Consider the following 25,569-nt stretch of genomic DNA (forward strand, 5'->3'; position numbering starts at 1 on the left):
CAATGCAAGGTTTTTTTCCCCCCAAGTTTAAGAATGAGGAAGTTGTAAGGGAGTTTAAACTTTACCTAATGATGACAGCCTACCTACACTGTTTCAGGATGAAGGCCTGCTCTACTGGGTAAAAAGAGCCAATGAAGTGAAGGGGGGGGGGGAACCCGCCACTTCCCATTCGTTGGAAGCCCTAGATTTTTAAAGCGCAAGGTTGTTAAACCACATTTGAAACTGGATCAATCACTTGTCCAGTGATTTAACCAGTTTGTATGGCACTTCTCCTTCCAAGTCTATTACATTTTAAATCTTCTGTCATGGAAATATAGGGTTCATCCTCCATACCCAAGTACAAATTTTAATAACTTTCCTGCCCAAGAACACCAAATCAGTAATTATTTCAAGTGCAGTTGCTATTATGTAGGCAGATATCTCCCACACAACATCTGAAATACTAAACCAAATCAGCTAAAAGTTTGTTCTCAAGTCCCTGGAAACAAACTCATTTGTTCAGACTTACAAGTTCACCCATTTGATTGCAATAGACTCTACTGTAAGATTTTATTTTAACTTACTTTATTATGAAGGGAGTGCTTGTAACATTTATGTACGAACATTAATATTGACTGTTGTGAAAGTCCTCGACCTCAACTCTTTTAATAAAGAGGAGCTTAGAATGCAATTTTCTGCCAATCTTCAATAGTAAACCTGTCTCATCTTTATCAAAATAAATTTGTAGCCTCCGAAAAGTAACATTTATCTTGTGTTAGACTATTATTCAGTAACATTGGTGAAATGGATTGAGTTCAAAATACAAGTATTTACTGATCCAAATAAATGCTTGAAGGAATAGTTTATTTATTCAGTAAGACATCAATGTAACAGTGAAAAAAATCAATGCAAACAAAAAAAATATGCAAACAGCTAAAACAGTTCTCATGAATCTGCATCATACAACTTTTATTACAACCAGAACTATACAACTTTCCCTGTTTTTATGGAATTTTCTTGATTCAGCTGGTATAGTTGGAAATTCTTGTTCAATCTCCAGCTTACTCTGACCTTCGTATCTCTCCAAAGTAATCCACCAATCTTATTTACAAGCCAGTAACCTCCCTGTAAAATATATGAATTCAACATTAAAGGAACTTTTACAATTAAAAAACTTCTTAACGTACAGCTGAATAAATAATTTTGCTAAAATCCACATTATTCAATTGGTTGTATTCAATTAGTAAACAATATAGATAATAATATAGAAAACAAAAAATGGTGCTACACACAAAACCATATGGGGAAAAAACATTGTAATTGTAGACCCCTCATTAAAATTAAAAAGAAAACTACAAAAACACATTGTGAAGAAACATTGTTAAAAGAAAAAAACAGCTTAAAAACTGATAAATTTGAATGATCCATCTTAAATATCAAACAAGGCAACATGAAAAGAGAGAATTGAAGATAATGAATGTAAACTGCAGATGGGGCACAAGGAAAAAGTGAAACAGAAAGCAGCCTTAAGGGGTTCCGGTGACGTCATTGTCCAGAATGGCAGCTTAAATCAATAGCTCCTCTGGAAAAACGCATATTTTGCCCTGTTAATCCAACAAATACAAGATCGTTTGAAAATATCTGAATTGATAAGGGGGGCAAGAATGGGGAAAAAGAATGGAGATAAAAAAAGTATCACTGTGGAGCCTATGGAACAGAGAGGTACAATGAGCGGCTCTCCTACACGTGCGCGTGGTGGCGAAGCTAACGCTGGGGCCTCGTTCAGGCAAAGCAGCAAATACGATAAGGATTTTGGAAGAGATAAGGGAAGTCCAAAAAGATATAAAACAGCAGCTAAATGATATAAAGTCAGAGATCGCCAACGTCAATCAGAAAATAGTGATGGCAGAGATACGAATTGAGAAGGTGGAAAATTGCGTGCAAAATGTGGAACGGTATTAAGACGATAAAAATATTAAATCAACAGGAAAGTAAATTGCTTGACCAGGAGGGAAGATGGTGACGGAAAAATATCAGGATTTATAATGTTCCCGAAGGAGCGGAGGGGTTGTTGATGATGAAGTTTGTAGAAAAGTTGCTGCCGACATGCTGGAGATTCCCCTGACTATGGAGATTGAAATTGAGAGGGCGCATCGTGCGCTCGTCCTGAGGCCTCCAAAAGACAGAGGAAGTAAGCCGTGCTCAATAAGATTCCTTCGATTTAAGAGCAAGGCGGAGATTCTACAAAGGGCCTGGGGTAAGAAGAGGGTGTTTTGGAACAGGAAGTTAATATACTTCGATCAAGATTACCCCTGGCAGTCCTACAGAAACAGAAGGAATATTCCGAAGCGAAACGAATACTAAAGCAAGAAAAAATTAAATTCCAAACCCTGTATCCTGCTAAACTGAGGATGTTTTACAAAGGAGGGATACAGCTATATCAGACAGTGGAAGAGGCGACTATAGACATGAAGAACACAGGCTGCCCATTAGCGTGGTCAGACCAAGGGAAAGCCTGGCTGAGCAGTTATCCCAATCTGCTTGGGAAATAGTAAGAGAACCGAGAAAGCAGGGGACGGGAGGAGGACGAGAGAAGGATATTAAGAAGAGACTGAGTTCTCCGAAGACAGCCCTCACCTCTTCCAGAAGAGCCATGAGGTTTGGCTAACTTTAAAAGTGCTGAAACTAAATGGAAGCAAAAATAGACGGTGATATACCTATCTCAAGAAATATGTATTATAATGTGAATTTTATATTACTCAATTTTTTTTTTAAATTTCATTCATTCACTCCTTTTCCTCCCCACCTAAATGAGAACATATACATGGGAGGAATACACAGGGAAATCATTTCTGTGTAATGGACATAGATTTATTTATTTACTTTTTTACTTACTTTTATAGGTACTGCAGCAGGGACCCTCAACTCACAGGTAGGAGGGGCTATTGCCCATAGCTAGAGGTTTCTTCTAGCTCAATCCAGGGTCATCTAGCGACCCCAGTCTTGGAATCACACCTTCGTTACTTTTTTTTTATTATTTGCGTTTCTTGGCTCTTACTTGTTCAGGGAGTAGATCGATTAAGTTATATTCTGCAAATTTCAATGATATACTAACAGATAAATACACATGGCCAAGGACAAAGTAAAATTCATTTCTATTAATGTCAATGGGCTGTTAAATCCAATCAAACACAGTAAAATTCTATCAAAAATGAAAAAAAACACAAGCCCATATAGTATATTTACAAGAAACTCACTTAAGTGATAATGAGCATGGAAAATTAAAGAGAATGGGCTTCACTAATTTGTTTCTCTTCCTCATAAATCAGGACATAGAAGAGGAGTTGCTATTCTCATCTCAAGCAAGCTAAATTTTGAAAAAGTATTTGAAATGGGAGATAAGGGGGGCAGATATATTCTGATAAGGAGGAATATAGATGGAAACCCAGTTACTTTATTGAATATATACACACCCCCAGGAAGTGATATTAGTTTCTTCCAGAAAATTACTAATATTATGGTAACAGAAACAGAAGGTCTCTTGATATGTGTGTGGGGGGGGGGGGACTTAAATTTACAATTACAACCAAAGTTAGACTCTTCCAATAGAAAAACTTATGAAACAAAGTCCTTACATAAGAAAGTTAACTCTTTTTGAGGATATTGATCTAATTGATGTATGGAGGGACCTTTTCCCTGACAGAAGGGATTACACTCATTATTCTGCCCCCCATTCCATATATACAAGGATAGACTGTTGCATAACATTTGGAAAAAATAAAGACAAAATAATCACCCGTGGAATTGGGACAATAGATCTAAGTGACCATGCACCTATAGAGTTATCAGTTGATTTTGACCTACAACCAAAGAATACTATTTGGAAACTAAATTCAAGTCTACTCAATGATCCCTATTTTAAGGAACAAATTAAAAAAGAAATTGGTCTTTACTTAGAATTCAATGATAATGGAGAGGTTTCACCTCCCATTCTATGGAATACTCTGAAAGCTGTCTTAAGAGGGAAAATTATAAAGATATTCTCATTTAAGAAAAAAATAAGGAATAAAACATTAGAGGAATTACAAAATAAGCTGAAGGAACTAGAGAAAAAACACAAATTGACTTTGGCACAGGATACACTAGAGGAAATTTTAAAAATTAGGAATGAAATTAATAGTTTGGCTATACAAGAAATTAGAAAAAAATTAATGTTTCTGAAACAGAGACACTATGAAAGTGGATCTAAATCTATGAAAATACTGGCGTGGAAACTGAAAAAAAAAGATAGCAGAAAATACAATTCATAGAATTAGAATCCAAGAACAAAAGTGATAAAAAAAATTAACCAAGTGAAATTCAAGAAGCTTTTGAAATGTTTTACAAAACTCTATATTCCAAAGTACCGGGGGAAGCATAGCCCAAATTGACACCTTCCTGAATTCTTCAGAGTTACCCACTTTAAGCAAAGAACAAAATAGAACGATGACTGTTGACATAACTGAAGCTGAACTAAAAAAAACTGCAAATTAGTAGGCTTAAATTAAGCAAGTCACCAGGAGCAGATGGATATACGGCAGAGTGGTATAAAGAATTTAGAATTGAGTTAACTCCCGTTTACTCCCCACACTGAACTGGGCTCTAAGAAAGGCACAAATGCCACCCAGCTGGAAGGAGGCGATAATCTCAGCTATACTGAAAAAAGGCAAGGATAAAATGGAATGTGGGTCAGTTAGACCAATATCTGTTCTTAATGTGGATTATAGAATATTTACCTCCATCATTGCCAAACGATTAGAAGTTTTTACCCACACTGATACATAATGATCAGACAGGTTTTATACAACAATGTCAAACTAAAGACAAGATATGAAGGACACTTCACATTATGGATCATATAAAAAAAATGAAATTGAAGCAATAGTGATAAGCGTGGATGCTGAAAAGGCAATTGATTTGGTTAATTGAAATTTTCTTTACAGAGTTTTACATAGATTTGGTCTACATGACAATTATTAAGACTATACAGGCACTGTACGGCAATCCTACCACTAGGATGAAAATCAATGGATAATTATCTAATAGTTTTACCCTAGAAAGGGGCACAAGACAGCTCGGTCACCGCTACTCTTCGCATTATATCTGGAACCATTAGCTCAATACATCAGACAAAATGAAGATATCAGGGGAATTACTATTAAAGGGACAGAGCATAAATTGGCCTGTTACATGGATGACATTTTGATCTACTTAGGGCAACCAACACACTCTTTATCTAAATTGATGCAATCCTTTGAACAATATGGTCAATTATCAGGATACAAGATCAACACACATAAAACCCAATGACTTTCATGTAACTATAGCCCACCAAGAGAAATTGAAAGTAGATATCCTGAGGCATGGCAAACAGAGTCTGTCAAATATTTGGGCATCATTATGCCAAAAGATTTGGCAAAATTATCAGAATGCAATTATCAGCCTATATATAAAAAAAATTAAGGAAGATATAACAAGATGGAACCCAATTCCTTTTCTTGGTCTCAGTTCAAGGATTGAATCTATTAAAATGAATATACTGCCCAGACTACTATATCTCTTTCAGACCCTACCAATAGAGATGAACCAAAATCAATTCAATGAATGGAACAAGATGCTATCAAGATATATATGGCAAGGTAAAAGGCCCAGGGTTCATCTCAAAACTTTGCAATTAGCCAAGGAAAAGGGGGGAGGGGGCCTATCTTCTCTTAGAAATTATTATTTTGCAGCACAGTTGAGAGCTGTGATATGCTGGTGCAACTCATCATGTGACACTCAATGGAAAAATATTGAGATGATACTTTTCATCCCCACAAGGCAATTTTGGCTGATAACAACCTACAAAGTTACATAAATACTATTGATAACCAGTGGGTGAAATGGCCTCTTTAAAAAAAAAAGGAAAACTATTATAAAAGAACATAAACTAGAGCGAGACATCGCAATTCTTAAATGGTGTGCATATGACTTGGATTTTATGCCGAATAAACTGGATGCTAGATTTAACGACTGGACAGCTAAAGGAATAACAGCTATTTGCAATATAATGAAAGAAGGAACACTGTTCAGTTTTGAAATGCTCAAAGAGAAACACTTATTAGAAAAACAAGACTTTTACCGGTATTTACAGATGCGACAGTATGTCAATAGGACCGTTAAAAATGTAACCAAGGCAAGTACATATCTGATAGAGCTATTCAGAAAAGCATATCATTCAGACAATGGTAGTAGAATCATTTCAAGCATGTCAAAGGGTTTGTCAAATCTTAAAACACATTTGACTTCATACATTAAAACAAGTAGGGAGAAGGAAGGAGGGATAATAATATGAGGGAAAACTGGACAATAATATGGAGGTATCAATGGAGGTGTACCAGTTCACAGAAATGGAGTGAGTTCAGGTAGAAAAACGTGATAAGATATTTTCTTACACCCTCTCAGAAATCCCATTATGATAGTAACCTCCCTGTTTGCTGGAGAAATTGTGGAAATCAAAATGCAAACCATTATCATATTTTCTGGGAATGCCCTGTTATCAAAGACTATTGGAGTGGGATACATAATGCCCTACAAGACATCTTTGAATGTGAAATTCTCTTAGAGAATAAGACCATATATTTTGGGTATATACCTCAAGAATGGTTGAAAAGAGATAAATATTTAATGAATATACTGCTGGTGCCTGGTAAAAAGACCCTTACCAGGAAATGGTTATCACAAGAGAGCCCAACTTTTAAATGTATGGATGGAAATGACAATGGACATTTACAAAATGGAGAAGATAACAGCATGTTAATCAGAAGTTGGAACAATTTGATTCATACTGGGAAAAATGGTTTAACTACATAACACCTCATAGGCCTGATTTTATTCTCACAAGTCAATGAATATGTTGTAAAAAAAAAACACTCCCTACTATGTACATAGTTTTCTTCTTTTGATTGTTCTTTCTTTCCTCTCCTTTCTACAAGTGTATACCTCAGATAAATATTATGTGGAGATTTGTGACAAATATGATTACATGATATATATGTACAGTATCTGAAATACATATGTTTATTTGATGATGAACTTCAAAAATAAATTACAAAAAAAGCAGACTTATTAACTTACTGAAAACTTGCTTTCTCAGTTCCAAGATTTCTAGCTAGTTGAAACTGACAGCTCATTGTAAAAATTATATTTAATTTTACATATAAAAATCAGGGATGAGAAAAAAATTACTCTACACATGATTTCATGCTAATTCTATACTTTCATTTCGCACAGAATGTCAATTCGACACTTCGTTGACAATTTACCTCAAATCTACATATGCCAAAATAAAAGTTACACTTTTCAAACTGTTTGTTATATATTAACAAATGTAGAAAAGTTGCGTTCACGTGAACATTTAAAATCTTTATCAGTAAGTAACAGCAGAAAGGAAAATACTTACCCCACAGGATTCATTCAGTCCAAAGTCACTAACATATCCTTGTTGACTTCATAGGTTGACTTATCAAAAGCAGTTTGACACAAAATACAATGCTGTTCTACTCTTGCATTTTCCAACATTTTTTCCTTTAACGATTTACTCCTCAGCCAGTAGCATAGCAAACAGAAAATGTTCTCTCCAAGGACGATGGTTTTCAGAAATTGCCAGCTCTTTTCTTATTAATCTGCAATTGGATAAAGTACCAAAACAAAATTTTAAAGTTTGCATTTTACAATCTCAACTCATTGCAAAGGGCCACAGTGCATCACAGAAAAATACACAAAGACAAACAGCAATTGTAAAATTATCAAAGTTTTACTAATGTTTGGGGCAAACAATGATCAGGACAGAAGAATTCAAATAACCCATTATCTCTTAGTATACAGTATACCCATTAACTAAACAGAGTTTTGACTGTTAGTTTAATATATTTAGACACCAACTGACAATTCCAAGCTTTCAGAAACACAGTTACAGTGCAGGAAATAGCCATTCTGCCCATAGACATTCAAACAGGCTCTATTTACAAGTAACAGCTAAACCTGGCCCCTTCATAACCATACAAATCATTTCTTAAACACAAGATAATGCAAATGCTGGAAATCCAGAGCAACAGAGACAAAATGCTGAAACTTTACATAATACTTAAAATGAAAATGACACAGAATTGCTAATTTATGGTTGATATTATCCAATAATAACAAAAACACTCCTTTAGGAATCATAATCTGAATGCTTTTCTGCATTACTCAGCATTTGTACAACTTTAAAATATTTCATTATCTGCTAACAACTACAACACTGCAGTAATACATTAGAACAATTTGAACGCAGACCTCCAATAAAATCAATATTCCAAATCTGCTAAGGCAGAGTAGATATTTTCCATCCTTCACAATCTCAATGATTCTTCATATAGCTTTAGATCACCTGGACAACACAAATACCCATGTCAGGATACTGTTCGTTGACTATAATTCTGCATCTAACACAACTATTCCACGGTGCTGATCGATAAACTATAGAACCTGGGCCCCTGTACCTCCCTCAGCAATTAGATCTTTGACTTCCTAACCAGAAGACCACAATTTTTGCGGATTGATGATATATCTCCTCCTTGCTGACGATCAACACTGGCACACTGCAGGGGTAGGTGCTTTGCCTACTGCTCTACTTCCCCTATACCCATGACTGTGTGGCTAGGTATATCTCAAATGGCATCTATAAATTTGCTGATGATACAATCACTGTTGGAAGAATCTCAGCTGATGATGAGAGGGCGTACAGGAGCCAGATATACCAGCTCATTGAGTGGTGTCGCAGCAACAAACTTGCACTCGTCGTCAGTAAAACAAAGGAGCCAATTGTTGTCTTCAGAAAGGGCAACACGAGGGAACGTGAACCAATCCTCAGAGGGATCAGATGCAGGGAGAGTGAGCAATTTCAAGTTCCTGTGTCAAAATTTGAGGATCTAACCTGGTCCCAACATATTGATGCAGTTATAAAGGCAGCAAGACAGTGGCTATGGTTCATTAGGAGTTTGAAGAGATTTGATTTGTCACCCAAAACACTTGAAAACCTCTATAGTTGTACCATGGAGAGTATTCCGAGTGGTTGCATCACAGTCTAGTATGGGGGGGGGGGGGCGCTACAGCACAGGACTGAAAAAAAACACAACTACTACAGAAAGTTGTAAAATTAGTCAGCTCCACTTTGGGTACTAGCCTCTGTAGTATCCAAAACGTTTTCAAGGAGTGATGCCTCAGAAAGGCAGCGTCCATTATTAAGGAACCCCATCATCCAGGACAGGCCTTCCTCTCAGCGTTACCATCACGAAGGAGATACAGAAACCTGAAGGCACACACTCAGCAATTCAGGAACAGCTTCTTCACCTCTGCCATACAATTCCTAAATAGACATTGAACTCACGAACACTACCTCGCCTTTTTAAAAAAAAATTATTTTTGTTTTGTACTATTTTGAATATTTAATATATATATATTCTTACTGCAATTGATTTACTGATTTATTTTTTTCTATATTATCATTGAACTGCTGCTGCTAAGTTAACAAATTTTGCGCACATGTCGTTGATAATAAACCCGATTCTGATTTCACAAGTAGTGGTGTAGCCTAAGTCTTCTTGGAACTGCTCCCCAGACAACATCATTCCTTAAACAAGAATACTAATACTGGCACTTCATTTCACCAGTCCATTAGATAAACAAAGCACACCTCCTCACCTTTATATTCAATTCCCCTAGCAATAAACGAATATTCTTTTATCTTCCCTAATTATTTACAATAAATGCATATTGGTCTTCATTATTCCCAACACCCAGACCTTTCTGTATCCCACTATTTAGGTAATGGTTTAAAATTTTTTTTAAACTTCACAGTGCGGGCAATTTTAAGTTTCTCACTTTTTAACTTCATTTGCCAGCTTTTTGCCTATTTATTTAAACTAACCATGACCCTTTGTGCTCTCCTTACAGCCTTGTCACAGGTTATTTTTCTACCTATTTTTGGTATCGGCAAATTTAGTAATCAAGTCACATACAAATTGTAAAAGTTGAGGCCGCAGAACAACCTGTGGACATACTGGGCTTACACAGGGATATTGGTTCCTTTATCACAGAACTGCTGTAGGTAAAAGCAGATTAAATAGCAATGCACTGCTTTAAAAATATTAACATGTTAACTGCAGGATTATTGGCATTAGCTTGAATAACTCCAGGTATGCTTACTTTCTTCACAATATTGTGATTTTGTTGCACTTTAAGCTGCATTCTTAAATTAGAAAGTAAGTACTGTGGTGTAATTTTGTACAACCAAAACAGTCAGTAGAAATTCAAAAGATGAGCATTATGAAATGAAATAAAATAATTGTATTTTATTTTTAAAAATCTACCCCCACTACCAAAATGAGCTGGTTGGTAAAAGGAAAGAAAGACACCTTACCATATATTATAATAATAATGGCTCAGATCCATACTTTAATAACAGTTAAAAGATTGTGAAAATAATTCAGAAAGGGTCCCCATAACATTAGAAAATCATGTTTCGAATCAGAAATCGAACAATGAATCTTCCCCAGATCAAGGCACAACATAATGTCAGATAGCCATTGACCATGAGTGGGCGGGGCAGCCTCCTTCCACTTGAGCAAGGTCGCCCTCCTGGCCATAAGAGACATAAAGGCCAATACCCACAAATTAGATGGTTTCAATTTTGCGGCACTATCCTCAACAATATCAAACAAGGCAGTCAAAAGATTGGGCTTAACGCTGACATTGAAAAGTGCAGAAAAAGTTTGAAATACATCTTTCTTGAATTTTTCAAGGCTCAGACATGTCCAAAACATATGAATTACTGTAGCCACTCCATTAGTACATCTATCACAGTAGGGGGAAATATCCGCATAGAAACAGGACAGCTTGTCTTTAGACATATGAACTCTATGTACCACTTTGAATTGTAATAAATGATGAGCACATAATGAAGAATTAATCAATTTTAAAAAATCTTCCAGCTCTCTTCAGATATGAAAAATTTGTAAATCCTTTTCCCAATCTCCTTTAATTTTATCTAAAGAGGCCTTTTTCAAACCAAACAGTAGACCATAAACATAAGATATTGAACTGTTATCAAAGGGTTTCAGATTGAAAATTGTATCTATTATATTCTTATCTGGACTTGTAGGAAACGTATGCAACTGAGATCTTAAAAAAATCTCTAATCTGTAAGTATCGAAAAAAGTGAGTGTTGGAAAGGTTAAATTTTGTTGAAAGTTGAAGAGAGATTCCCTCCGTCAAACAAATCTTGAAATCGTTTAATACCCAATATATCCCATTCTTTAAAAGATAAGTCAATTAAAGATGGTTTAAAACAACAATTAGAAAATATGGGACTTGAGAGGGAGAATCTCAATAAACCAAAATGTTTTCTAAACTATAACCAAATCCTCAATGTATGTCTAACCACCATATTGTCGATTAGTTTATTTAAAGATAAAGCAAGTGAGGATCCAAGTAAAGAAATAATGGAAAATTTTATAACAGAGTTGGCTCCAAAGAAACCCATGTATGGCAATTGTCATGGTTAATGTAATATATACAGAACGTAGTATTTCATATATTAACTACCCAGTAATATAAACCAAAATTGGGTAAGGCAAATCCTATGTTCTGTTTGGTTTTTTGAAGGTGAGCTTTATTTATACGAGGTTTTTTATTCTTCCATATACAGGAAGAAAGTATTGAATCCAAAGAGTCAAAAAAAAGATTTAGGAATAAAAACAGGCACAGATTGAAAAAGGTACATAAATTTATGTAAGATATTCATTTTAATAGAACTGATTCAGCCAATCAGTGATAAAGAGAGAGACAACCAATTAGAAAGTGTTTTTTTTTAAAAAACATAATTCAATAAACTTAAAGAATTTTCCTTAAATAAATCTTTATAATTCTTAGTAATTGTTACTCCTAAATACGTAAATTGTTTTCTTAAAATTTTAAAAGGAAGGTTAATATCAGTTGATATTAAATTGTTTAAAGGAAACAGTTCACTCTTCTGTAAATTTAATTTATATCCTGAGAACTGACTAAAATTAGTCAGTAAATGGAACACAAATGGTGAGGAGGTTGTTACATTAGGTATAAAAAGCAACAAGTCATCAGCTTAGAGCGACACTTTATGAATAGTACCTCTCCTTAAAGCACCAGTAATCTCTTTACTCTCTCGAAAAGCAATTGCTAAGGTTCTAATACCAAATCAAAAAGCAGAAGGCTCAAAGGGCAACTTTGTCTAGCTCCACGTTGGAGCTTAAAGGGTTTAGAATTCTGAAAATTAGTAAGAACCCGAGCGGAGGGAGATAGATAACGTAATTTAATCCAATGAATAAAATTAGGTCCAAAATTAAATTTTTCTAAGGATGTAAATAGATAGTTCCATTCAACTCTGTTAAAAGCCTTCTCCGCATCTAAAGATATCACACATTCCGATATTTCCTTAGATGGAGAGTGCATAACATTTAACAAACGCCGCATAATAAAATGGGAATATCGATTTTTAATAAATCCTGTCTGATCATCTGAAACTATAGAAGATATAATATTTTCAAGTCTGCCAGCCAACACTTTAGATAAAACTTTAGTATCAAAATTGAATAAAGAGATAGGTCTATAGAACATTCAGTAGGATTCTTATTCTTTTTGAGAATGAGTGAAAGGGAAGCTTCGTAAAAAGATTGCGGTAGTCTTCCTACCTTAAAGGAATCTGTAAAGGTAGAATATGTATGGTATAAGCAAGGAGGAAAAAGCCTTATAAAACTCTCCAGAGAATCCATCGGGTCCTGGGGATTTCCCAGAATGCAATTCTCGAATAGCCTGAGCAATTTCCTCCTGGGAAATGGGTTGATCCAATTGCCTACGATCATCTAACGAAAGATTAGGAATATTTAATTGATCTAAAAATTACTCATTGCAATATTATCATTAACTATACAATTTAGAATAAAATTCTCTAAAAATGTCATTAATTTCAAGGTGGTCAGTTGTCATGTCCCATTAGTTTTACGTATTTCTTTAATTTGCCGCTTGGCTATAAATGGCTTCAATTGACTGGCCAGTAGATTACCAGTTTCATCTCCGTGAATATAAAATTGACTTCTATCTTTTAAAAGTTGGCTTTCAATTGGATATGTTAAAAGATCATATTTAGTTTTAGTTTCAATACGCCTCTTATATGTTTCGGAATCATCCAAAGTGTTGGTCAGCTATGCCCAACGGCCCCCTCCGGCAGCTCTTTCATTTTGAATTTCTCCGTCTCAGGGTCAAATCCAACCATTATATCTAAACTTCCGGCAAGCAATATCCATAAATTATTTCCTTCACATAGATATCTACACAATATTATGAATACTCCAGTTCTTCACAGGATGAAGACACTAATACATGCTCCTTCTTTCAACCCTGATCACCAGCTCCTCTTTCTCAATACAAAATTCCAGCAGACTTTCAATTTAATATGAGTATACCTAGGAAGATAAAATTCTGACCAATATCTTCTGGATATGTGCATAAATCTTTTGAAGTTGCAGATCTTTCATTGGGAGTGTGATCAGTAAGACATACTATTTTGGGGTTTATATGCAGGCACGAATTCAAAAGCAGTGCGGTTCCGTTGAACATTAATAAGATATTAGCTAGGCCAATTTTTCAGAGTGAAAACATTAATTTAACAAAGACCCAGGCTTTCAGCTGAAGGTTCAACTGGAAAATCTAGCATGGTTCTTGAGCAAAAGTAGTTGAGAAGAGATTTGACAGAAGTGTGAGAGATCATAATGGATATAGCTAAGCCAATGTAAGGAAGCAGATTCCATTAAAAGATGGGGCTGAAAACAGGTTCAATGTAATGGGTAAAAGATACATAGGGAGTGGAAGGGAATGCAAGGAAAGGCTCTAGAGAAAGGGGAATGGGATTGCATATATAGATTGCACCACTTTTTTTTAATATATATTTAACCACTTAACTCAGGTCTATCAGTCTCCCTCTATGCCATTAAAAATTCTTTGGTTTTTGCAATTTTATGGACAGAATGCTTGTCCTAAGAATTAATCAGTCTCTCATCACAAATTTCACATCAGCCCCCTCTGCTTTAATATGATGTATCATTACATGCAGATATGACTCACTTTCAATCATAGAACACAATAGCACAGAAACAGATTCCCTGGCCCATCTAGTCAATGCTGAACCATTAATCTGCCTAGTCCCATCCACCTGCACCCAGGCAATAGCCCTCAATATCCCTCCCATCCTATCCAAATCTGGAGCTGGAGTCCCTCAGGCAGCCCTATATCGAGTTGAACATTGATTGGCAACTCCTGCAATGCTACTGACACCAATCTCTGCCCTTCCTTTGGGTTCATCGGATGCGTGGAGAGGGGGGACTACACGGGCAACAGCTTGCTCTCCGTATTGCGCTGCCTTGGCTTGTGTATCTAGATAACTAGATCGCAGTATCCATGGTTGATCCTGACCAACGGAGGTCTTCTCTGGTATCTCACAGCTTTACTTTTATATACCTGATGCAATGGTACATAGAACATAGAATAGTACAGCACATTACAGGCCCTTTGGCCCACAATGTTGTGCCAACCCTCAAACCCTGCCTCCCATACAACCCCCCACCTTAAATTCCTCCATATACCTATCTAGTAGTCTCTTAAACTTCACTAGTGTATCTGCCTCCACCACTGACTCAGGCAGTGCATTCCATGCACCAAACACTCTCTGAGTAAAAAACCTTCCTCTAATATCCCCCCGAACTTCCCACCCGTTACCTTAAAGCCATGTCCTCTTGTATTGAGCAGTGGTGCCCTGGGGAAGAGGCGCTAGCTATCCACTCTATCTATTCCTCTTATTATCTTATACATCTCTATCATGTCTCCTCTCATCCTCCTTCTCTCCAAAGAGAGAAGCCCTAGCTCCCTTAATCTCTGATCATAATGCATGCTTTCTAAACCAGGCAGCATCCTGGTAAATCTACTCTGCACCCTTTCCAATGCTTCCACATCCTTCCTATAGTGAGGTGACCAGAACTGGACAAAGTACTCCAAGTGTGGCCTAACCAGAGTTTTATGGTGCTGCATCATTACCTGTTAAACTCTATCCCTCTACTTATGAAAGCGAACACCCCATAAGCTTTCTTAGCTACTCTATCTAACTGTGAGGCAACTTTCAGGGATCTGTGGACATGTACCCTCAGATCCCTCTGCTCCTCACATTACCAAGTATCCTGCCATTTACTTTGTACTCTGCCTTGGAGTTTGTCCTTCCAAAGTGTACCACCTCACACTTCTCCGGGTTGAACTCCATCTGCCACTTCTCAGCCCACTTCTGCATCCTATCAATGTCTCTTTGCAATCTTCAACAATCCTCTACACTATCTACAACACCACCAACCTTTGTGTCGTCTGCAAACTTACCAACCCACCCTTCTACCCCCACATCCAGGTCGTTAATAAAAATCACAAAAAGTAGAGGTCCCAGAACAGATCCTTGTGGGACACCACTCATCACAATCCTCCAATCTGAATGTACTCCCTCCACCACCACCCTCTGCCTTCTGCAGGCAAGCCAATTCTGAATCCACCTGGCCAAACTTCCCTGGATCCCATGCCTTCTGACTTTCTGAATAAGCCTACCATGTGGAACCTTGTCAAATGCCTTACTAAAATCCATATAGACCACATCCACTGCACTACCCTCATCTATATGCCTGGTCACCTCCTCAAAGAACTCTATCAGGCTTGTTAGACACGATCTGCCCTTCACAAAGCCATGCTGACTGTCCCTGATCAGACCATGATTCTCTAAATGCCCATAGATCCTATCTCTAAGAATCTTTTCCAACAGCTTTCCCACCACAGACATAAGGCTCACTGGTCTATAATTGCCCGGACTATCCCTACTACCTTTTTTGAACACGGGGACAACATTTGCCTCCCTCCAATCCTCCGGTACCATTCCTGTGGACAACGAGGAAGTAAAGATCCTAGCCAGAGGCTCGGCAATCTCTTCCCTCGCCTCATGGAGCAGCCAGGGGAATATTCCGTCAGGCCCTGGGGACTTATCCGTCCTAATATATTTTAACAACTCCAACACCTCCTCTCCCTTAATATCAACATGCTCCAGAACATCAACCTCACTCATACTGTCCTCACCGTCATCAAGTTTCCTCTCATTGGTGAACACCAAAGAGAAGTATTCATTGAGGACCTCGCTCACTTCCACAGCCTCTAGGCACATCTTCCCACCTTTATCTCTAATTGGTCCTACCTTCACTCCTGTCATCCTTTTGTACTTCACATAACTGAAGAATGCCTTAGGGTTTTCCTTTACCCTGCTCGCCAAGGCCTTCTCATGCCCCCTTCTTGCTCTTCTCAGCCCCTTAAGCTCCTTTCTTACTTCCCTATATTCCTCAAAAGACCCATCTGATCCTTACTTCCTAAATCTCATGTATGCTGCCTTCTTCCACCTGACTAGATTTTCCACCTCACTTGTCGCCCATGGTTCCTTCACCCTACCATTCTTTATCTTCCTCACCGGGACAAATTTATCCCTAACATGCCGCAAGAGATCTCTAAACATTGACCACATGTCCATAGTACTTTTCCCTGCAAAAACATCATCCCAATTCACACCCACAAGTTCTAGCCATATAGCCTCATAATTTGCCCTTCCCCAATTAAAAATTTTCCTGTTCTCTCCGATTCTATCCTTTTGCATGATAATGCTAAAGGCCAGGGAGCCGTGGTCACTGTCCCCCAGATGCTCACCCACTGAGAAATCTGTGACCTGACCCGGTTCATTACCTAGTACTAGATCTAGTATGACATTCCCCCTAGTCGGCCTGTAAACATACTGTGACAGGAATCCATCCTGGACACACACAAACTCTGCCCCGTCTAAACCCTTGGAACTAATCAGGTGCCAATCAATATTAGGGAAGTTAAAGTCACCCATGATAACAACCCTGTTATTTTTGCACCTTTCCAAAATCTGCCTCCCAATCTGCTCCTCTGTATCTCTGCTGCTACCAGGGGGCCTATAGAATACCCCCAATAGAGTAACTGCTCCCTTCCTGTTCCTGACTTCCACCCATACTGACTCAAAAGCGGATCCTGCTACAGTACCCACCCTTTCTGTAGCTGTAATAGTATCCTTGACCAGTAATGCCACCCCTCCTCCCCTTTCTCCCCCCTCTCTATCCCTTTTGAAACACTGAAATCCAGGAATATTGAGAATCCATTCCTGCCCTGGTGCCAGCCAGGTCTCTGTAATGGCCACTACATCATAATTCCACGTATGCATCCAAGCCGTCAGTTCATCACCCTTGTTCCTGATGCTTCTTGCATTGGGGTACAGAAAACTTTACCTTTTAACCACAAAAAAAAATGGCCGGCTATAGTTACAGCAACTTTATTGATAAATGTAAAGCCATACCACTTAGGTATTCATCTTCTGTCACTGGACCATTACCAACATTATTCACTTGAAGTCATCCATTTCATTCTGCAACATGAAAAAAAAATTAAATTTGGACATATGGAGTAATTTGGTTAACATACAAACTTTGAGGGCAAGGATACAATTATGTTAATATGGTAATTACAATTTTCAATAAACCATTTTCTCAAAGTCACTAGCAAATCAAATCCTATTTAAGGAAACAGTATAACATTCAATTTCTTAACCCACCACTCCCTCCCACAAGGGAGCAATATTTTAGATTGCTCCCTTTGATATAGAATATCGTAAGCACTTAATGAACAGAACATCAAGAAATGAAGCATTATAAGGCTTGCTGTGGTGCTCAATTTTAAGAGTTGGATTTTTCTAACAACTATTCCAAGAAATAAATGAAAGTTTGCAAGCATATCATTTCAGAATTGTTTTGAATGAACTCAATGTAAACTGCCCATGAGAGTAAAATGAGTTACCTCAAATCTAGGGCTATATCCACATTTGCACTTAGCCATGTACTGTTTTCATCTCAGGTTTCATTGAAGGTGGTACAGCACTTCGTTCTCCAAAGCCATTTCTTTCCAAATGCTAGCAAAGATCCTTAGAAGTTGTGAATTGTTATAAAGATCTTTAATGGACTTGGAACACCTTCCTGAACAAGATGACTGCACAAAATTTAGATGTGCCCAATTTTGTTTTTAAATTATTATAGCAGCAGTGTTTTTTTTTAAACTATTATAACATTTATCCCAGCATTTCTGATAACTAATCTAGACCTTTCAGCTCCTGGTACTATTTTTATCACTTTATAGATATTAGTTTTAGATAGAAACCTTACATTTTGTTTTCAATTAGCCCTTGGCTCTCAATATTGTTGCAAAGCCACTGGCTTTTGAGGAACACAAAGTAACAGGCCCTTCAAAAAAGAGATTTCTTTCTGAAATATTTGTCATACGGTATTAAAAATGATTTTTATTCCAATTTAGTAGCAGTGCACAGGAAGGCTCTACTTCAGAATTTATCCTTTTCCAAAACGCACATAAGAGTGCAGCACCACAAATCTGCTTAGGAGTTTATATGCATTAGAAAAAAAAAAATAGAAGCTCAAGACTAAAAGTTCAGAATAATCATTCACGGCTCCATCCCAAATATAAGCATCAGAATTGGTAGTGATCTTGTGCATGCCAGGCATGGGAGGAAGATAAATAATCAGTACTTATTCCATTAGTTTTCCTTCAACTTATTGTAAAGAGATTTCAGTGTGGATAAACTTAACACTGCACTGATACTTTGACAGTTTACAGTAACGGTGAGACTGTGCATCTAGAACAACTTCACAGGAAATCTATTCATATTTTAATTGTCAAGGTTAAGTGGGATAATGCAGTTAATGTTCATCTACAATTAAACAGTGATACTTATCTCTACTGCTGACTCTTGGGTCTTTTTAACACTCACCCGTCACCATTTGGTTCCAAGACGGCTCTTCACCCCACTGCTTTTCCCCCACTACAGAGTGCAGTACAGTTAATCCCTTCCTAGACTTCTATTTTATCCCATCCCCCAAAAATCCAACTACAGGAAAGTCAGCATTATGAGTCAGATATTTCTTTTAATGAGGCTTCGTGAAGCCCATTTCCAGTACAAAAAAAGTCAACTCTAAACCACTTGAACATACAACATAAAAAGCCATTTCCAAATATTTCTCATCCAGTACATGTCCATCTTATAAAGATACAGTGCTCAGAACTTCATTTAATTTTGGAAGAATCTGGAACAAGGCTGACGTTGTTTACAGTGTACAGAACTTTTCTGAAAGATGCACAGATGTCCAATTACGTTAAAAACAAAGCCATTTATCTTCAGCAGTTTAAGTGGCAGACAAATATCTTCTGTTTCCATGTTGGTTTCCTACCTTGCTACACTAAAGGAACTTTTCAAATGACAGCTTTTACAAGAATAAGTGGCTATGAAAGCCTTTATTTTTAATTAAAGACCACAGCTTGTTCAGCTTCTATAAAACATCAGTTTGCTTACCATAAAAATAGACTGAGAACACAGTTAACCCCCTTTTGCATTTCTTCCCCCAATGAAATTCCAGTCAACTCCACAACTTCAATTCGGAAATAACTAAACTTCTGCGAAGCATTTGAGTAACGTTAACATAAAATAAAGAAACTGATCTGAACTTAAAACCTGGGAATACTACTAAAAAATAAGTTTTGCCAAGTGCCTGAGAATTCTAGGTTTGTTAGATTGTTTAATTCTAAAATTACTGAGACAACCCTTAGTGTGCATCCTCATGCCAGAAGCTGTCAGGCTGTGATTAACAAGGCCAAACTGAAATTCTACAAGGTATGAGGATACAAGTACACAATACGATTCCACGGAGCTCCGAAAATCTTTATAAATACAGCCATAGGAAGGACGATCTTGAGTCAAGAAGATTTATTTATTCGTTGTGTGTAGCTGAGAACAAGAAGCAGGTACAATTTAAAGACTGCAACAGTAATCATAGCTTCCTTTCCTACTCTTAGATTAGTGGTATGGACTGATGATCATAGTTTAGCACTTTTGTTGTACAGTAGACTTATGAGGCACAACAGAACAATGAAAACATTTGCATTCCCATGTCAGTGTCAATGCAATCACACAGGGGGATTATAAGCAGGGAACTGGTTAAGTTTTTTTGATAAATTTAGTTGGATAATGAACCTGCCCCTTTTCAAAAATTTAGAATACACTGCTGCTTCTTTGATTTTGGTTCAATAGTTGGGTGCCAAATGGAGTGCATAAACCTGTGGGCAAATCCTTTTCGCTATCCAAAATGAATCACATGCAACAACTAGAGGAGAGGTAAATAGCCCAAGATTTAAAATTTGTGATCATTTTGTAAATTGTGCACTGCTGCAGTTTACCTATGGAACTTGGTAGCAAGGATGATATTACTGGCCAAGAAATGGTTCATTCCCAGAGACCCAACAGACCTTCAAGCCCAGAACATATCATCAGTAGATCTTTCTTGCCCTTACAGATGCACTGTTGACTAGTTTAATAGGAGCTATCAATGATGCAGTGCAGTAATGTAATTATTTTTTTTCAAGTATTCAGTAATCAGGTTATAGTTAATAATCCAAAACATTTTAGGGTGCTATTCACATGCAGGTTAACTAATTAATGGCTTTTCATGTTACATTTTTCCCCTAAAATTAAGATAGCTACATCTAATCAGAACATTATAATGGCAACCCCAGCCTAAAAGTTCATTTCAATTTTTAATAGCACCTACCTTAACTGTCATAGCTATCCCTGTAAGAGCCACCACCGCCATAGCTCCCTTGACTCCTGGGGACAAACAAACATTCCTGTAGTGTTTCGCAGATCACTCAATGATAACAACTTTCACAGATCACATCACTGATGACAAAAATTATCTAAACGTGAATAGAATATATGCAAATAAATGATAAGCGGTTTTACCTATCTCTGTTATAATAGTCCCTTGATCCCGAGTAACCACTTCTTGAATCGTAGCGTGCAACATATCCTCTGTCTCCGCCACCTGAGTATGAATACAAAGTACAAGGATGTTTTAGCAATTATCGCTTGGGAACAAGAGCTATAGAGGGTGGACAAACTTTGGTTGTTTACTCTGGAGCACCAAAGACCTGATAGAGGTTTAGAAAACTAAGAGAAGCATAGAAAAAGATTCTGACTATCTAAGGGTAGAAATATTGAACACTAACAAGCATAGATTTAAGGTGAGAGGGGAAGTTTAAAGGGGATGTGTAGGGTTAAGTTTTTCAGATAGTGATGAGTCCCTAGAATACACTCTCGTTCACGATTGTGGCAGTAGATACAATAGTGGTGTTTAAGAGGCTTTCAAATAAGCACATGATCTATGCAGGGAATAGACAACTATGGATCAGGAGCAGGCAGAAGTGATTTATATTAATTTGACATTGTGGGACAAAGGGCTGTGATGCACATTTGCATATTCTAGGCAAAGAGAACACATTAAATAAAACCATACTAGAAACTTTCAGTGGCCACTGGTTTCTCCAGGTGCAGTCAGTTTAATGTTGTATAAAGTCAGCAGAAATCAATGGTAATCAAATAGAATCAACTTACTTAACCTTCACTATAACTGGAAACTTAAAGAGGATAATTATTTTCAATCAATCAAGTTACATACCTCTAGAAAATCCACGTGCTCTACGTCCAGACCCACCACGGAAAAATCCGCGACTGCTTGAATTTCCACCTCTGTAACCTCGAGAACGGTCTCCAGAAGACTTTCCAGCTTGATCGACTCTAACCTGACGCCCATCGATAGACTGGAATCGTTGAAGAATGTTATTGTTTGTTCAATAGTCTTATTGTTAAATACAAGGGGGAGTTTCAACTTGTATAGTTTTCATAAATTTCCTGTACATTCTGTAAGAGCAGTTGAAAAATCAGATTCTATAGCATGTTCCTGTGAATTAAATTGTGCCCAATCTTGAACTTCTATTGAAGTGTGGACTCCATTATAAGTGAAGCAGCTAATTTGAATTTCGTTTTCAGTAAAAATACTAACTAGAATGTCCCAGTGGCTTCATGGGATGTACAAGAAAAATAACTGCCCTTTAACCAAATGGAGATAAAATAGAAAGGCGAGCAAAAATTTGGGCAAAGATGATAGCAAGTATGGAATTCCAGAACTTGGGTCCCAAAGAGCTGTAGATACAGCAGTCAGTCTTGAACTGGACTGATGCACAGGAAAGGCTGTTTCAAGAGGAATGCAAAATTGGAGAAAGTAATGAGAGAGAAAGCCCGGGACAAGTTCTGCTCATCAACAAGAATGCTGATTGGCTGCAGAGAGAATTCATGCAGTACACAGCACAGGGAACGTGACCTGAATTAAAACAAATTTGTGGAGAATGGTCAATTAGATTCAGGCCAGGAAACCACGGGAAATACTGTTTAAAAATAAACAAAGCATTTATTAAGATGACAGATGAGGGAAAAAACTGGCAAAAATATCATAAAGATTTAGAAACTGTTACAGAGGAAATGAAATTCAAAGAATCCTCCACGTGATTGGAGTCCAAATGTACAAGTTTCAATTTGTCCTACACAAAAGTTCAAACATCAAAAACAATTAAATAAATTCTTGGTTAAAGAGGAAAATATCGCTCTTTTATCTCATTCAAATCACCTCAAAGGCGAGGCGACACAAGGGACCACCAACCTGGAATCTGGGGCAAAATAAAGGAGGTGCTGCTAGAACGCAGTAGGTTTGGTAGCATCCACAAAGAGACAGTCAACATTTCCAATTCATCTACCACCATAGTGGAGCAAGAGTAGATAGGTGGAACCAGGTGAAGAGGGGTTGATAGGCAGTTGGAGTCAGGTGGAGGATGGAAAGGTGGAGAGAAAGACAGAGACTGGGTGGTGATAGGTGGAGGCAAAGGTTGCTGATGATGGAATCCAATAGGAAAGAAAAGTAAGAGGACCCAAACAATGGAGGAATAGTATGAATGGAAAGAACAGTATCTCACAGGAATGTATGAACAAAACTATTCAGCCAAGGTAGATACTCATAAATGCAACAAATTTAAAAAATATTATACATAATATCAACAAATGTACAAAGTATACATTTTACCTTTCCATTCATGGCTAACATAGCATCCTTTGCATCGTCGGGATTCTCAAAGGTGACGAAACCAAAACCCCTTGATCTCTGCGTCTCCCGATCTTTAATTACAATAACTAAAGCAGATAAGCGAAAAACGATTCAAGTTAACAGACGCCGCCTCACGACCAACAAGAAACAAAAAACTTTTATAACCTGTTATAAAACAGAAACATTTAATAGTTGTAAGCTGAAATAGAAAAACAGTTTATTCCCCTGCAATAATGTTTCATGCGTAATTGAAAGAAGTAAAATTCAGGACTCCTTCAGGCTATTATGGGCCCTAGCTTCTAAACAAGCCTCCCCACGATATATACTGCTGCCCATACAATTTCTAAATACAGCCATCCAAGAAAAATCCATCGCACTAGTTATGTGTAAGAGAATTAAAGTGCTGAATTTCAAGGTCAGGCCACGAAATATGATGTAACAAAATATAGTAAATACGGTAATCACTATTCTTAAAACCCAGCGCCACACGTCCACGTCAATAATTCAGCTAGGACAAACAGGTATAATACATAAATGCATTGTTAACGCATACCGATTATATTTAGAGACGACGGCGCATACCAACCTTCAGATATCTGTCCATATTTGGAGAAGACGGATTCCAATGACTGCTCGTTCGTGTCGAAGTTGAGACCACCGATGAAGAGCTTTCCTTCGTCCGACATCCTGCTTCACCTACCGGGGGTGGGGGTGGTGGAGGGGGAAGAGTGGTGGCTGAATTTCGGTTGCATGGGAGCTCGGCGAACGTCCATTCCCCGCCCCCGCCGAGCGCTCGCCGCACTGCGGCAGGATCCGGGTCTCCGCCGCAGACCGGCGCCCACCCGCCCGGTTCCATCCCGACAAGGGGGCATTTATCCCCCTCTGACAAGGAAATCGCCCTCACGTCCCCTCCCAAACGAAATCCTCCCCCCCTCCCCCTTTATTCTTCGAGATCTTCACCTCGCGGATTTACAATAAACCAGGAGGGCAGTTAGGTCCGATTAACGGTAAATGGGTGCAGATTCCGCAGCGCTCTCTTATCCCGGACCGAAACAAAAGGCAGAACAATTTTCCAGAGGCAGCGCTTGGTTTCAGAAAGGGCGCTGCAAACCCGGTCTCGACCCCCGGATGAAAAGGCCTCATCTCCCGGCAGCAGGTTGAACAATCATCCCCGACTCAAGAGGAAAACAAAAACCACACAAATGAAACTTGCGCCGAAGAGAATGGCGTGAAAGCAGCAAAGGAAAACGTAGTTACAGCACAACGCCACGGACACTTACGACAAAATGTTCACCACCGTCGCTCGGAAATAGGAGCGACCCCGACTGGTATTTGTAGGCACTCACCCACCCCTCCCCCGGTGCACTGCGCAGGCTCCAATCCCCCTCCCACCCCACCACGTTGTTCGTTCGGTCTGCAAAGTGGCAGGCACAACGACCGGGATTTATCTAAACGTGTCGGGTTCTTCTTCGGTTGTCCCGTCGACGACGTCCACTCCTTTAACGGTGAGATCTTTGATGACTACACAGTCCTATTCTGGACCCACAAGCTCTATTGCAGGTGGGACATGTATATGTAGTAATGGTGGCAACCATGTTGGGTTAAATGCAACAAATTAACAAATTTATCACGATTTGACCTCGAATGCAACGCACGGCTTGATATGGAAACACCAATGCCCGTGAATGGAAGAGCTTACGAAGAATGGAAAAGCCTAGTCTATTACAAGGAAAGCTAATCCCACCGTTGCTACAAAGGAGCGCTGCCAAGAGAAAGCAGCATTTATCATCATCACCCCCAACCCACCCCAGCCTACGGCTATCTCTTCCCACTGCTGGCATTGGGAAGGAAATATCGGAGCCTTAGGTCCCACACCACCGAGTTCAGGAACAGGTATTATCAACAATCAAGCTTCTGAAGCGCGTGTAGAACTTCCCTCACCTCACTGATTCTACAATCTATGCATTCACGGAAGGATTTTACAACTAGTGTTCTCAACGTTTAGTTTTTTTTTGTATTTGCAGTCTTAAAACCATAAGATTAGGAGGAGATTTAGGCTATTTGGTCCATCAAATCTGCTCCGCCACTTAATCATGGCTGATTCATTTCCTTCTCGGCTCCAATCTTTTGCCTTCTCCCCATAACCCTTAATGCCCTGACTAATCAAGAATGTGTCAACCTCTGCCTTAAATATACCCAATGACTTGGCCTCCACAGCCGACTGTGACGATTTGCAGATTCACCATTCTCTGGCTGAATTCCACATTTCCGTTCTAAACGGCCGTCCCTCTATTCTGAAGCTGTGCCCTCGCCATAGGAAATATCCCCTCCACATCCACTCCATCGAGGTCTTGCGATAATCGCTAGG

At 38.2% G+C, this 25,569-nt stretch overlaps 1 protein-coding gene across 7 annotated transcripts; it reads right to left on the reverse strand.

Annotated features, from left to right (window-relative positions):
* Positions 1 to 832: 832 nt before the first annotated feature.
* cirbpb (cold inducible RNA binding protein b) lies at positions 833 to 24,573 on the reverse strand. Of its 7 annotated transcripts, none has more exons than XR_010015990.1 (10): positions 24,482 to 24,573; positions 23,788 to 23,897; positions 23,181 to 23,287; positions 21,726 to 21,867; positions 21,011 to 21,092; positions 20,820 to 20,875; positions 17,510 to 17,578; positions 7,460 to 7,682; positions 2,875 to 3,069; positions 833 to 1,104 (listed from the first exon to the last, which is right to left on the reverse strand). XR_010015990.1 is itself a non-coding variant. In XM_063032421.1 (7 exons), the coding sequence occupies exons 2-6, from the start codon at positions 23,885 to 23,887 to the stop codon at positions 20,821 to 20,823; spliced, it is 486 nt and encodes a 161-aa protein (XP_062888491.1). In that variant the 5' UTR covers positions 23,888 to 23,897; positions 24,482 to 24,572; the 3' UTR covers positions 18,651 to 19,999; position 20,820. The 7 variants fall into 7 exon arrangements, 3 of the variants coding, with proteins under 3 accessions (XP_062888491.1, XP_062888492.1, XP_062888493.1); XR_010015991.1 differs by lacking the exon at positions 2,875 to 3,069 and adding an exon at positions 12,765 to 12,935; XR_010015992.1 differs by lacking the exon at positions 2,875 to 3,069 and having other exon boundaries at positions 20,820 to 20,872.
* Positions 24,574 to 25,569: the final 996 nt, after the last annotated feature.

The sequence above is a fragment of the Mobula hypostoma genome, chromosome 24 (assembly GCF_963921235.1).
Source record: "Mobula hypostoma chromosome 24, sMobHyp1.1, whole genome shotgun sequence".
Classification (NCBI taxonomy): Eukaryota; Metazoa; Chordata; class Chondrichthyes; order Myliobatiformes; family Myliobatidae; genus Mobula; species Mobula hypostoma.